At 62.5% G+C, this 14,834-nt stretch overlaps 2 protein-coding genes across 2 annotated transcripts; both read right to left on the reverse strand.

Annotated features, from left to right (window-relative positions):
- Positions 1–274: 274 nt before the first annotated feature.
- On the reverse strand, positions 275–6,353 carry TNNI1 (troponin I1, slow skeletal type). Its single transcript, XM_038168317.2, has 8 exons — positions 6,235–6,353; positions 4,372–4,406; positions 3,926–3,967; positions 3,299–3,430; positions 3,120–3,209; positions 2,494–2,670; positions 904–1,014; positions 275–590 (listed from the first exon to the last, which is right to left on the reverse strand). Exons 4-7 carry the CDS (start codon positions 3,422–3,424, stop codon positions 907–909), a joined length of 501 nt encoding a protein of 166 aa, XP_038024245.1. The 5' UTR covers positions 3,425–3,430; positions 3,926–3,967; positions 4,372–4,406; positions 6,235–6,353; the 3' UTR covers positions 275–590; positions 904–906.
- A 3,202-nt stretch (positions 6,354–9,555) lies between these two features.
- Positions 9,556–14,627, reverse strand: PHLDA3 (pleckstrin homology like domain family A member 3). The gene is made up of 2 exons (XM_005013706.6): positions 12,326–14,627; positions 9,556–12,048 (listed from the first exon to the last, which is right to left on the reverse strand). Exons 1-2 carry the CDS (start codon positions 12,675–12,677, stop codon positions 11,927–11,929), a joined length of 474 nt encoding a protein of 157 aa, XP_005013763.3. The 5' UTR covers positions 12,678–14,627; the 3' UTR covers positions 9,556–11,926.
- Between the last annotated feature and the right edge of the window lie 207 nt (positions 14,628–14,834).

Consider the following 14,834-nt stretch of genomic DNA (forward strand, 5'->3'; position numbering starts at 1 on the left):
TGCACCCACCCAGCTGCAGTTTTCGGGGGCTGTGATATAGGGAAGGGTGGCGTGGCGTGGCTGGGGGTGGACTGGGGCTCTCAGCAGAGCTGGGAGCAGCCAACGGGGGCTGGAAGAGATGACCCCATGCAAGGCTGGTCCCAGGGCGTGCTGGCCTGAGAGCTATCACGAGGACATCGCCGGGTGGCAGGAAAGGGCCAGGATGTCTCCCCCAGGGGGCTGTGGACCAGCAGCTGCTCGTGGCCCACGCAGTGAGGAGCCCACGCGGCGCAGCCCCGGAGACCGTCCTTTAATGCAGGGCACATCTCAGGCTGCACCCAAGGGTGGGGGAGCAGGGGGACCGGCTGGTGGCCCCTCCAGGAGCACGTCCCGTGGAGGTGATGCCCGCGGGAGCCGCTGTGCTGGGGCCGTGTGGGAGCAGGGCAAGAGGCAGAGCTGGAAGGAAGAAGCTCGGGTCTCCTTCCCGCACGGTTTTCCACACTTCTCATCTCGGTGCTGAGCTCGGGGTGAGGGTGCAAAGAGTACGGAGGGGCAGCAAGGGAAAAGGGGGCAGGGAGCGGGGTTGGGGACCTTCTTCTGCCCTGGCACACCTGCGGGAGAGAAACAGAGCAGAGAAGTGGGGCAGAAGAGGAATTTCACCAAAAGTTGCCCAAAGCTGGTGCCACCCATGCCCGCACTGTGCAGGATGAGCGCAGCGTGGGCAAACCCCGGGGAGATGGGGAGGAGAAGCCAGGGGAGATGCTGGTGGGGGCTCCACGCTTGGGATGTGTGGGGCAGGGACATGTCCCCCGTGTGGGGTGGGAGATGGGGCAGGCGGTGCCTCTTTGGGGCCGTTCTGCATTGCCCCAGCCACAAGCACAGGCAGGGGATGCTGCAGGGCGCACGGGGGGACGGAGCCCCTACCTCTCACTGCCCCGTGGGGGATTTGGCGGCGTCGAACATCTTCTTCCTCCCCTCCATCCCCGACATGGCCTCCACGTTCTTGCGCCAGTCGCCCACTTCCACGGGGCGCTCCTGCCGGGGGGAACGGGGACAGGGCTTAGTGGGGGGACAGCCGGCAGCCCCACACCGTCCCACCCCACGGCACGGAGCCCTGCTCGGGGTCAGCAGCTGCCCTGCTGCAAACCCCCATGCCCCGTGGGGCTGGGGCTGGCCAGGAGCTCTGGGTGCGCATGGGTACCTGCCCAAAACCTGGCTAAGCTGCACTGGGAGGCACGAAAATCCCAGAAAATCTTTTCAGGAGGAAGAAGCCAGCACGTGGGACTAACTCCAGAGCTACACCAAATGCGAGCAGAACCATTTTCTGCGCCCATTTTCTGCGCAGGAGGCTCCCAGCTGCGCTTCCTCCCAGCTCTCGGATGGGACTGGGGTTGCTGGTGATACTGGGAGAGCCCAGCAGCCGCGGCTGGGGCAGAACGGGGAGGTGGAGGCGGCCCTGGGAGCGTGCCAGGCACCGGCCCTGCCAGCCCACAGGCATTCATAGATTACGAGCCGTGCCCCAAAATCATCTCACGGCATCTGCAACAGACTCAGATCTGGTCACCGCCTGGCGTTGAGATCTGTAAGTGCAGTTTTCTGTCCGAAGGGCTGAAAACATGCCCTACCAGCAACAGTGGGGAAAAAAATAAAAAATAAAAAATAAAAATAAAAAATAAAAAATAAAAAATAAAAATAAAAAATAAAAAATAAAAAATAAAAATAAAAAATAAAAAATAAATTGTTGTGCTGCTGGGAAAGCAGCACAACTCTTCTTGGGAGGTGGGGGGGGGGATCTTTACATCCCAACATTGCTGCTGCTGAGGAAAGGACCAAAACATTGCAATTCCTGAGCATGGCACTGAGAGAAAAATCCCCCCTGGTCTTTTTGGGGTTGTCAGAGTGCTCTGCTGCAGCACTGCCGGGATGTCTAGCCCGACAGCCAGCACGGTGACAGGATTTGTGCCTCCTCGTGGATATTTATCCTATGATGGGCTCAGGGCAGTGAGCCGGGACGAGGTCAAGGTGCAGAGCTGGGACCCCGGCCCCTCAGGGTGCCATTTCCCACCTGGAAGCAGCGACAGCTCCGGTGGCTGCTGGTGCTGTGTCCCCATGCCCACATCCCCCCCCTCGGAGGGGTTCAGCACCCCCAGGTGGGTCTGGGCACCCCGTGCTGCCCCCAGTTTGGGGGACGACTTTCCCCTCTTGTATCTCTGCAGTCACTAGGACCGGGCTGCCTGTCTCCAGCGTGCTTGCTGGGCTCGCTTCCTCTTATCTAATCTGGCTCTGGGAGTCTCCTGGGTTGTTTTCTGGGCGTGATTGCAGTAAACAGGAGCTGTGCTCATTCCCAAGAAGACCAAAGACCAAACTCCGTGCGAGTGCAGCTCAGCAGCTACACCGAGGGGGCTGCAGTACCCCTGCTGGGTACCTGGAAAACCCTCGAGGCTTCCCAGGGGACCTTGGAGAAGGGCGAGGACAATCCCGGGAGCCCTCTCTGCCTCTGGGGGAGCGACCCACCTTCTCCGTGTCCTCCTTCTTGACGGATTTCAGGTTGGCTCTGAGGTCCATGGAGACCTTGTGCTTGGAGCCCAGCAGAGCCCTCAGCATGGCATCGGCGGAGACGCGGACCCGCCGCAGGGGCGGTCGCTTAAACTTCCCCCGCAGGTCAAGCACTTTGATTTTCAGGTCCTTAATCTGCGGGAGGAGGGCAGGGGGGGAGTCAGTGCCTTGCAGAAGATGCCCCTGTGTGTAGCAGGACACTGCTGACCCTGAGCCACAGCTGGGACAGGCCTGGCCTTGGGGACACCCGAGGGACCCGAGGGTCACCAAGGGACCGTCCACCCGAGCACAAAGCTACCCCTGCCCTGTCCCAGCTGCTTGCACGGCAGCCGGACCACCAGGAGCTCTTGGCCCTACAGGTGGTGCTCAGGGGGGTGAGGAGGTTGCCCAGGGACCCAGGGACCCCCTGCAGCAGGGACAGCCCCTGTGCTGAGTGACATCTGGGCCCAACATCACTTGTGCAGGGCAAAAGGCAGCCTTGAGGTGAGGCTGGGGCACGTCCCACGTCCCAGCTCAGCCCAGTCCCTGACAGACCCCCACCAAGCGGGCAGTTCCCGTAGCAGCAAGCCCGTCCTGCTGCCTACCTCCCTGGTGTTGTGGTTGCACTTGGCTTCGATGTCGTACCGCTCCTCGTCCACGATCTCAACCTTCTCGTGCAGCTCCCTGCACAGGTCCTGGGGGCCAAGCACAGCAGGGGAGCACTGAATGCCGGCCCCTGTGCCCCGGAGGAGCCTTGCTCCACGCTCAGGACGCAGAAAAATACCTGGAGCTGGCTCAGGGACAGCCCGCTGGTGTGCAGAGGCGTGACGCGCTCCGCCAGGTACCTTTCCTTCTCTGACTGCTTGTCCACGATCTCCTGATCCCATTCCTCCTTCGCTTTTGCCAGCATCAAGCTCTGTGGACACAAGCAGACGGCGGAGGTCTGAACGTCCAGGCTCCTGCATCCACCCCACAGCCTCCCCACACAGGGTCTGCGGGTGGGACGGGGACGTCCCCGCCTGCCCCCAAACCTCCCCTCGCTGCCGCTGCCCTCCCCAGGTCCCTGCTTTGCAGCAGCACACATCAAACCCCCCCCCCACAGCCTTCGTGTGGTGACCCCGGAGGCAGGGGAGCGGCGGGGCTGAGATCTCAGAGGGCTGCGGTGGTCCAGGTGGGTGCCGACCTCAGCACTTTCCTGCCTGGCTTGGCTCTGCCCAAGACCTTCCCAAGGGGAGATTTGCTCGGCGTTTCAGCCGCAGGGCCCACATGAGGGAGGGTTTCTGAGCCGACGAGGTGGGGACGGGAGCTGCTCCCAAAGCCCACGTTGGGGCCGTGCCCCATCGCTGTGCCACCAGCCCCAGCTCCGTTTCCCCAGCCAAACCCCAGGGAGTTTCCAGCCCTTAGGACTCACCTTCAACAGGAGCTTGCGCGAGGCTGTGATCTTGGATTTTCTCTAGGGGAAAGGGGAGGAAAAAAAAAAAAAAGCTTTGAAAACAAACTCAGAGCAAACGCAGGGGAGCATCAAATCACTCGGAGAGGCAGGGCACTTACCTCCCTGCAGGCAGGCACGCGTTCGGGCAGGAGCAATAAGGAAGGAGAAGAGAGAACGGGGCATCAGTGAGCAAAAAAAGCCAGAATTCCACCCAAATGTGGCAAGAGAGCTGTCATGGTACCCGCTGTGCCAGGTCCCCGAGGCTCGGGTCACAGCACCCTCACCCACACCTCCCTGCTCAGCCTGGAGCCTGGCCCTGATGGGGCACAGGGGTCTCGAGCACTGCCCGGACCCCATAAAAACAGACGGGATCAACCAGCACAAGCAGGGAGCATTTAACGACAGCTGAGGGAAACCCCTGCTACTTACGGCTCTGGCATCGTGGCTTCGTGCTGTTCTCCTAGAAATAAATAAATGCAAGAAGAAATAACCAAAAAGGGAATGGAGCTGAAACAGGGGAGCGACTCCCAAAGCTGAGCTCCCCGTGGAGCCACGGGCTTGCATGGGACGGAGCGAGGGGCCATGGCCACACATCGCAGATTCCTTCAGCATCCACATCCCCATGAAATACTCACAGCTTCATATTTTAAATACTCTCGGTAACCCTATGCCCCAGCAGCAGCTGCAAAATGCTGTTCCCCAGCACTGCCTCTAACACCGTCCCTGCTCGCCCAGAGGCCAGGTGCTGCGTAAACCCGAGGGATAGAAAAATCCAGGGGAAAATGCCAATCTTTTGGAAAACACCAATTTTTCTGTCCTCTTTCCATCCAGCAGTTACAAACTGAAGACACGTTTCAGAAAGAAATGGCTTTCTGCAGTGTTTGGTTCTGTTCCTTTGAACTGAAACAAAGCTGAGATTTTTTGCCTCAACCTTTTGCATCCCCACGAATTTGGGAAACATTTTAAACAACCCCAAAGATTATTGCTGGGAAGAAAAAAAAAAAAAAAAAGCCTATTTCTGGTCTCCTGGAGTAGCTCTGAGGCATGCGTGGGGGCTGTGCTGAGCAGATCCCAGTGTTTCAGGCAGCTCTTCACCTCCCAGCCCCGTCCACTTGTCCCTGTCTCCTCCCCGTCCCCCGCTGCCTTGCCAGAACTGTGGCTTGAAGGATTGCAGCTGGCGAGGAAAATGCCATAAAATCCCAGCAGGAGCCCTCTCCCTCGGGACCTGCCAGATCCCTGGCCCTACAAGGAATAACCCCAAGAACAGGAGATAAATATTTATGGATATATACACATGTTTAGCAAATCCCCATCCATCAGTTGTAAGCCACCGATTTCACTCCTTTTTGGAGGTTTTTGGTGACAAAACGAACATCCCAGAGGACACACAAGGAAGGCAGATGCTCTTGGCTGACACGGGTCGGGTCCCAGCTGCTCCCTCCTGATCATCCCGGGGGGGGCAGCGAAGCCTTTGGCTTCCTGGCGCTGGGCAGGGGCTGGCGGAGCCACTCGGCGTCTCCCTCCTTCCCCGGTGGAACAAAGCCGCAGTCCCAGGAGCTGGCACCCACACCACACCTCAGCCCGGTGACCTCTACCAAGGTCAACCAAGTTTTGGGGCCAAACATTCCTAATTTGACCTCCCAGAGGGCAGCCAGGGCTCTACCGAGCAGTAAGATGCGCCCAGCAAACTTGAGTCAGGGATTTTGGGGCTCCAGCCAGAAATAGAGCATCCGAAAAAGACTTTGCTCTCTGATGGGGACAAGAGGATCTGGGCAAGTTAATTCTGCAATGCCTCCATCCGTGAAAAGCTTAAAAACCATATAACAACTTTAAATCACAGAAAACCCCTTAATTCCAACACAGCCAGCCCTGACACCCCCCCGCAGTGCAGGGGCTGGAGGCAGGCTGTGCACAACCAGCGCGATGCCACGCACGCTGCTCGCACCCCAAATTCCCCTCCCTGCTCCCACCAGTGACCCTGAGCAGTGAAACCAGGATGAAAGGGATTAGTGCTCCCCAAAATGCTCCCGTTTGCCACTTTACGGGAAAATTCAACAAGCCTCAGCTGCAAAGCAGCCGGGGCAGGTACTTCTCCCCAAGCCTCTCTCCGGGAGCAGAGGAAACCTTTGGCAGATGCAGGTTGCACCGGGCTCTCTGCCAGACCCAGGAGCACCCCCCCATGAAGAAGTGGGAGAAAATCAGCCCAAATTTGCCTCCGGGGGGGAGCCAGTCCCACTGCTGGGCAACCCCAGCACCCGCAGCACAGCCGGGGCCGGGCCCCCTCTTACCTCGGTGGTGCCTGGTGTCAGCGGAGCCGCGCACTGCGGGGCCCGGCGGCGGAGGGGGAGTATTAAACCACAGGCGGCTTGCAAGTGGTCAGTAAAAATAGCACAAATCCCCTCTTGTGTGCACACGTTTGCTGCGAGCCCCAGCGCCCTGTGACGTGCGGCACCCACCTGGGGCACGGCCTCGAGGATGGCGCACCACGGGGCACCGCACGCGCGTGCTGTCGCACCCGTGTTTTATTGCAGCCATGACCCTCATGCGATTTGGGGAATTCCTGGGCTCTCGGTGGATGGCTCACCCCGGTAATGCTGGTGCTCACTGCCCGATGCCCTGTGCGTGCACGTGTTTGTGTGTGCACGCAGCTGTGCCAAGCCAGGCTGACCAGGGGCGCAGTGCCCGTGCGCTTTCCACTGCGCTCCTCTCCCTTCTGAGCTGGAAAAGCCCTGCAAGGAGACAGAAGCCACAACCCACAGCACGGCGGTGTTTTTTCCCTGCAGAAAATCTCCTGACATGTTTTTTGTTTTTGGAAGAAAGCCTCTGAAGGGAGATGGGGGTGGATGGCCAGGCGAGCTGATGTGCAGGCGCCCATGCACGGTGGTGCCTGCGCACTGTGCAGAGCTGCAAGCACACAGCGAGATCCCCACGGGAGCACTGGCCACGGGGTTGTGGCTGAAGGGGGGCAGGACAGGGCACACCAACGAGGGGCAAGGGGGAAAAACAGCACAGATGGGCTTACACCGCCAGACCGGGTGGCTGCTTGGGACCAAGGAGGGGGCAGCCTCCTTTTTGTGCCGCAGCACCAGCCAGACTCGGTCCTCCAGACCCAGCACAGCCTGGCAGGTTGGGATGCTTCAGTGACTTCCAGCCCTTCATCAGCCCTGATGTTTTCCCCTTGAAATCACTGAAAATAAGCAAAAAAGCTGCCATCTGCCCCCCCACCCCACAAAGCCGGGTGTCCCCGCTGCAGGAGGCTGGGGCCGGCAGCACCTGTTCCCAGGGTATTTTTAGGGGCAAGTTTAGGAGCAAACAATTCCCAGCGTGTGGCCCAGCAGGGACAATGCCTGGTATTTTAATCCCGAGGCTATTATGGTCGTGGACGGACATGCAGCTGCGTGCATGGGGCAGCTCCGTGGTGGGGGGGACGAGGGGAGCCCCGTGTGCCACGGAGCGTGGGGTGCGCGGCTCCCCCAACCCCTTCCCCTGCCGGGACACCCCGAGGAGCTGTGCCGTGGGGGCAGCAGCCCCCAGGGTGGTGTGAGCTTGGTGGCAGTGACGGGTGACAGCGGTGGTGTCAGCAGCAATCCCATCCTGACTTCACCTGCTCTGGTCCCAGCACGCAGAGGTCCGGCGCTGGATCTGCCCCCGGCGCTGCAGCCCTTTATAAGGCAAAAAGCCCCGCGGGGCCGTGCCTCCAGCATCTCCCCTCCGCCTGGGATTGTTCCCTGCTGCAGAGGAGCCAAATTTAGCCGGTGACAAAGGCGCTGCATTCCCCGCAGCCCTGCCCTGGGGACCCAAGGGCTCGGTGTCCGCAGCGCGGGCGATGCTTGGGATGCCATCTGCTGCGGGCTCAGGTTTCCTCCTCTGCTGGGACCCGGGCTGAGGAGGAGGGATGGGGTGGGGGCACCCCACAGCTTCGGTTTCAAAGCCCTGAACTCCAGCCAGCAGCCAAAGGGCCGGCAGGAGCCCAGGGTCTGCCCATCTCTGCTCCAGCTGCTGTGACGAGGACATTTGGGGTCCTCACCTCTGGGTCAGGAACAGCCTCGAGATGTGGGGCTGCTTTTTGGGCTGGCTCCTGATGCTTTGGGCACCCCTCCGAGCTGCAGGTGGGTAGGACGGGGACAGGCTGAAAACCTGGGAGGGACCAGTCTGAGACCCCGTTCCTTGTCCCCCAGTGTTTGGGACACACTGATTAAAACCAGGGCTGCCACCGAGAGGATGGATGCCAACAGTGCATTCCCAGAGCTGTATGAGGAGGTCAAACCCCCTGGGACCAGCGGCCTCTTATAAAGGGAGCCATCAGCTGCTCTGCCTCTGCTAACGGGCTGACATGGTTAAGCAAGGAAGTTGGTTTATATGTCCTAAAAAACATTCTGGTTTTCAGCCTTAGGCAAAATATTTTGAAAGACAGAGAGAAGAAGGATAAAGAAAAAGAAAGGAAAGAGAAAGGACAAAGAAAAAAAAAAAAAAAGGAAAAAGGAAAAGGAAAAGGAAAAGGAAAAGGAAAAGGAAAAGAAAAAGAAAAAGAAAAAGAAAAAGAAAAAGAAAAAGAAAAAGAAAAAGAAAAAGAAAAAGAAAAAGAAAAAGAAAAAGAAAAAGAAAAAGAAAAAAAGACTATTCTCAACAATCCAAAATTTCAGGCCCAGACACTGCCCTGCTTCTAAAGCTCTTTCAGGGTATTTCCAGGCACTGCCACCCACCTCAGCCCCTGGACACGTCTCAGCATCCCCCATTCCTGCTGCCTGGGCACAGTGGGGACACAGGGACACGGGGACACGGGGACACGGGGATACGGGGACACGGGTGTGCGTGAGCTCTGCTGCCGCCCTCTGCAGCCCCGCCGCCTGCTGCTCATGTCCCTGCTGGTGGCACCGCTCGTCACCTCCTGCTGGGACACCGCGGCAGGGGATTTGGGATGGGGAGCCCTGAGCAGCTCCTGGGCCCCGCAGCATCCCGAGCATCACGCCACGGACAGCGGCGCTCGTCCTGCCCCCGGAGCTGTGCCAGAGGTGCCGGGGCAGTGCCGTGGGCACGGTGTCCCCAGCTGTTGGTGCCCCGCGAGCACGGGGCAGCTCCAGCACGGGCTGCTTGGGGCAGGCTCTGGGGTCCAAAAGGAGATTCGGTCGCTGAAGGATTATAGGTAGGGATGCTCAGCACCGACATCATTTTAGCAGCACCCAAAGGAAGCCAGCTACTTAACCCAATGCTGAAAATAATACAGGGAGGACGTTCTGCTTGCCGTGATCAGGATTTCATTGTTGCCATCATTTCATCCCAGGAATCAGCACCCAGAACCTGCACCGACGTCTCCCGGAGCAGCGCGGCAGTGCCAGGGCTCACAGCAGGAGCAGGCACAGCCTCATTGGCACCACCACACTGCAAACCCTCTGCCAGCCCCCAGCAGCCGTCAGGGGCACCTGGACAGCCCCAGAGCTCCTCCCGCACCCGCTCCCACCCCCTGGCACTGCACAAGGGCTGCCAGCACAGCACCCATGGGTGCTGGCCCCAGGGGGAACGGGGGCACCTCGGGGCTGGGAGCGGTGGAGCCAGCTTTTCAGGCTCCTGCCTTGGAGCTCAAGTGGCTCCGGGCACCTTGCTCCGTCCTGGGGCTCTGCCTGGTGGCCCCCAGCATCCCGGTGCCACTGGGGCTGGGTGACTCCCACCCCCCTCGCCGTGCCTCAGTTTCCCCACCTCCTGCAGCGTGAGGAAAGCTTCCCGTGTGTCCTCACTCTGCTTTTCGGGCTGGAAGTGCCCCGAGAGCTCCCTTGCATCCCCACTCTGTGCAAGCAGCCAGCTCATCATCTCCGGTCCGGACCCACAACCAGCACCAGGTCACCGGCACTGGGGATGCACCAGACGCCGTCCCTCATCCCTGCTCTGCTCTGGCCGAGCCTCTCGGCTCTTTCCTTGTTTTTCAGTCTCTGGGTGACCTTTTCCTCAGCCCCCGCTGCCTGCCCACAGCCGCAGCACGCTGCCGAGGGGCTTTGGTGGCACGCAGCCGGGTCTGGCAGGTTCCTCCTGCGCCCAGGAGGCTCCGAGCCCCAGGGGACCGGGCTCAGCTGCACCTTGGGGTGCGCAGGGTGATGGGGAGCTTGGGATGGGGATGGAAAACCTCAACTTTCCCCATGCTTGGACCTGAAACCTCAACTTAGCAATTTGCCTCGCTCTTTCTGTCCCTAAATTTCTCTTCCTGAATCACCTGAATTTCTACCCAGCTCACTGGTGCCCTGACCGTGCTGCTGCCTCCTGTGTCAGAGTGCAAGGGAGGTGTCCACAGCCAGGGCTGCTGTGTGCCCACCCCATGCTGCCCATTTTGCTCCCAGCTCTTTGCTGGCACTTGGAAAACAAAAGATATTTATTCACGGCGAGCAGGAGAGCAGGAAGCCAAGACCCAGGAGTTAGGGCCCCCCAGGCTGGTGCAAAATTGAGAAAACCCCTCGTGCTGGTGCTGCCACCCCTGGGTGCTGCTCATTAATGGTTCAGGCTTGGGATGCTCGCAGGGCTTCACACGAGCCCCACTGAATGCCCCAACCCTGGGAGCTGGGGCTGTATGAGAAGCCAGAAAAAATCCCTGGAGATATCTTGTGAGCACCGACACCGACCGCTGACACCAAGAAGTGTGTGGGGATGGGGTCTGGGGGTGCTGGGCTGGCCCACGAGTGCCCTGAGCATCTCCCCATGGTTTGGGCCGCAGGAGTGCGAGTTGCTGGAGCCCCAGGAGCCAGAAAAACCCCAAATGGGGGGGCTTCAAGCTCTGAGCCTCTGCTGCCCAGCACCCCCTGCACCCCCCGTGCCGTTCTCCCCCCGTGCAGAGCTCAGCCCAAGCGCACGGTTTGGCTCCGGCTGTACCCGCAGTGCCCCCCGCTCATCTCCGCTCACAGGCAGGGGGGGATTTAGCAAACCAACCTCGGAGGGCACGGGAGGAGAAAATGAGTGGAAAACCACCCGGCTCCTCATTCCCAGGCTGCTCAGAAAGCGCCCGGAGCGCCCGGAGCAGGCAGCGGCCGTGCCACCGTCCCTCCCCAAAAGCCACCCGGCGCTGGCTTGGCGCGGGGCCGCGTGGCCGTGGCACAGCCCGGGGGGGACATCGCATCGCGCCGTGCTGCTGCGTTCCCACGCAGCCGGGCAATCTCCCAGCGGATCTGCAGCGCCTCCGGCCGCGGGGCTGGGGCTCAGGCTCCGGCTTGCGGAGCTCAGCGGCTCCAGGCGCTCCGTCGGCGCTGCTGCTTGTCGGGGCAGAGCCCCAGCGCGAGGTCTCCTGCAGAGCCAGGCAGCCGAGCTCATCAGCCACCTTGGGAAGCCCTGGGGACAGCGGGAAGGGGACCCGGGAGGTTGGGGGTGAGGAGGGGGGTTTGGGAGCCCGGCTGCGGGATGCCGGTGGATTTAGGGGGGATGCCTCCAACCCGTGAAGCTCTGTGCAGGGTTTGTGCTCTCCCGTGCCCTGTGGGGCCCCACAAAACAAAGCAACAAGAAGGGAAGCAGCAGAAGGGCCTGTTTGGGGATGTGCTCGGTACAAGAAGTCCCCAGTGCCCCCACAGCCACGTCTCTGCACCATCCCGGCACAGCGAGCAGGGGTCCCTGCCGCAGCAGCTCTCCAGCCCCTTCTCAGCGTGGGGGCTCAGGGGGAGCCGTGTCCCCTTCCACGTCCGTCTGTCCCAGAGCTCACCGCTCTGCTGCTTCCTTCGGGCTCAGCCTCTCCCATCCCATCCCCTGTCCCGCAGGAGAGGCCTGGGGGGTCTCCGCCAGCCCGCCACGGTCCTGCCCACGTTGGCCAAAGGACAGGGGGCCCCCAGGTGGGGACGTCACCTCCATCGTGTCCAAAGCCCCGGGCGGTGACCCTGGCTGTGTCCTTTGCCCCGTCGGTCCGAGTGGATGCGGCTCGAGCCCTGTGGCTCCTCCGGTTCCTCGCTGTCCTGCCCCAGGAGGGAGAGGCCGGCGCCTGCGCTGCCCTCCCCGGGGCCACCGAGGGCGGTGGCCTCAGTTGCCGGCCGGGATCCCGTTCTCCCCGCTGCCTGCTGAGCCGAGCACCGTCTCCATCCTGCTCCTGGGATGCTGCGGGGCCGCGGGCTGGCCCGGTGGGGCTGCGTCGTACTGCACCACTGCGGAGAGAAGGCGCTCGTCACCCACCCAGCCCGTGCTGGGGGGCAGGATCAGGCCCCCAGGGGAGCTGGGGAATGGGGTCAGCTGCGGTCCCCACCTTCATCCCACCTGCACCCCCCCAAATATGCATGCAATGCCCATACCCATCCACGGGACTGCCCCGGCCCCGGGACCACCGGTGCCGTGATTCCCCCAGGGAGCGCCCTGGGGCTGGATGTGGCCCCCTGGGATGGGATCCCTGGGGTCCCCGCGCCCCGAGCACGGCGGGGCCGGTACCTGCTCTGCAGCTGTGCCGTGCCCGCACGATCTGGATGGCCTGCTGGTTCTTGAAGCGGACGAGGCCCATGGTGATTTCGGCGTTCCAGCCCGGGTCCTCCTGGGCGCAGCGGAAATCGATCTCGTGGCTGTCGTCCATCACCACGGTGAAGTAGATGTGCCGCTCCTTCCACTCCACGCACTCCACCGCCTTCATGCGGGCGAAGCTCAGCTCCTTGCGGCGCGAGCCCTTGGGCTCGAAGAGCTGCAGCCCCTTCTCGGTCAGCAGGCACCGCTTCTTCTTCCAGAGCTGCAGCAGCCCCCCGCTGCGCTTCTCCAGCACCCCCTCCCTCAGCACCTTCTCGGGGGTCATGGCAGCTCCTGGGTGCCGCAGGATCCTCAGCTCCTCGGGCCGAGCATCCCCCGACGGGGATTTCCAGCCCACCCAGGCGGGCGCCAGGACCCCCCCCGGCTCGGTGAGGGGCTCAGCGCCCCTGGGAACAGCCCCCCAGTGGCTCTCAGAGTGGGGCAGCACCGGGATGCCCCATGCCGGCTGGCCCTATCGCCGGGGCTCTGCCTCCTGCCCCATGCAGCGTGTGGGATCCCCGGCTCCGCGCTCCCCAGGATGTGTCGCTGCACGCCCGGCCGCTCTCCCACTTGCATTCCTTCCCCGCCTCGCCTGGCCCCTCCTGCCGTGCAGGCACCCTTCACGCCCAGGCGAAGCCCGGCCAGGCCCGGCACGGCCCCGCTGCACCCACCCCGAGGGTGCTTTTGGGGTGCCCACAGGCAGGAGCAGCCCCGAGGCCCTCTGTGAACCCCACAGGACTGCGGGGGGCGGTGGCAGTGGGGACGGGGGGCAACGGGTGCAGCACGAGGTGACCGTGGCTACAGGGGGGCAGTGGCACCCACACGTGGGGCCAGTTGGGGAAGGGGCTTGGGGGGCACTCCTGGACAGGAACGGGTTGTGGGGTGAGGTGGCAGCTAGGGCAGGGGGCTACGGGGCTGGCACAGGGAGCGATGGGGTGCGGTGCCACCTGCAAATGGGGCTGTGGGGTCAGTACAGTGCCACCGGGGGTGCGATGCTCTGGGCACAGCACCGACCTTGGGGGAGCTGCGGGGACCCCATAAGCCCTGCCAAGGAGAAGGACTCGATGTCCTCAGCCTGTCCCGTAGCGAGGAGCAGCACCCCCAGCCTCGTGTGACCTGCAGGGAGCGGGGCTGGGGCAGCACGGCACAGCCCGGTCCCGCCGGAGTCCTCCCTCCCCACAGGCAAAACCCCGGCGCCTTTCCAGCCCGTCTCGTTCCCGGCCACCGCAGCTCCTCTGTTCCCATGCCAGCACCTGGCGGAGGGCTTGGCCCGGGTTTGCTGTCCCCGGGGACACCTGGGGGCACCGTGCTGGCCCTGGGCTGCTCGAGGGGGGGACGGTCACAGCCCCACGGGTGGCTGGATGAGCCCCCAGAGATGCTGAGGGCGCAGGTCCCTTCGCCCTGCAAGGGCTGGAAGGGGAAAAAATCCCCACAGAGCCGTGCCGGGGTCACCATCCGGGGCTGGTGCCCGCCGGGGGCAACGCTGGCAGCCGGCGTGGCCGGGGGGCAAGTCTGCAGCCCAGGAGAGGCTCCTCATTATCCCTCATTAACAGGGCAGGGCCGTGGCTGCCGCAGCCAAGAACTGGTTCGTGCTCCCCGGGGCCAACCTCGCCACGCTGGCACGGCTCCTGCCCGTCCCGGGTTTCGGGATGTCGGGTGGCCTCGGCTCCTCCGTGGTACCCAGTGCCCCCACCAGGGCTGGGCATGGCCGGGGGTCACCCCAAGCACTGCTTTTAGGGGAGCAGAGGTGCCTGGGTCCGTTCCCCCAAGGAGCACCCGGGGCTGTTTTCCCTCGTGCTGGCAAAGCTCAGCTCCAGGGATGCTGCGTCGCAGGAATTTGGGGAGAAGTTTGGGGGCTGCAGTTCCCAGCTCACACCAGCCGCTGCAGGCTCCTTCCTCAGCACCTGGGGAGAGCCCAGGGCTGCCAAACCCCCAGCCCTGCTGCTCACGGCCTCGCCACCACGGCGAGATCATCTTCCCACAGCCACGGAGGCAAAGGAGCTTCGGCCAAGGCTTTCTCCACACCTCTGTCCCTGGGTGTTTGGGGACACCCTTGGGTGCAGCTGTCCGGATGTGTCCGTCCGTCTGTCCGGCGCCGTGCCCGTGCACGGGGAGCAGGAACCAGCAGAGGGTAGCAGATGGTCGCAGCCGTCCCACTGCAGATGGGGCCAGGGCATGCCCGGAGAACCCCCCTGATCCCAGTTGTTCTCTGGGGTCTCACCCCATCACCTCCTCCACCCCACCCCAGAGCAGCCCCAGCAGCATCCGCCCTGCCCTGCCCAATCTGGCACCCCCTGCCAGCAGCGGGGATTTCAGTCCCGACCTCACCCTCAGCCACTTCAGGACAACCCAACCACCGATAACAACCCCTGGGGGCAAGGTCCCCGTCCCAGGACACCGCCCAGGCTCTCAGCTGGGATATTTGGGGCTGGAAGCCGAGCAG

Source organism: Anas platyrhynchos, chromosome 27 (genome assembly GCF_047663525.1).
Source record: "Anas platyrhynchos isolate ZD024472 breed Pekin duck chromosome 27, IASCAAS_PekinDuck_T2T, whole genome shotgun sequence".
Taxonomy (NCBI): Eukaryota; Metazoa; Chordata; class Aves; order Anseriformes; family Anatidae; genus Anas; species Anas platyrhynchos.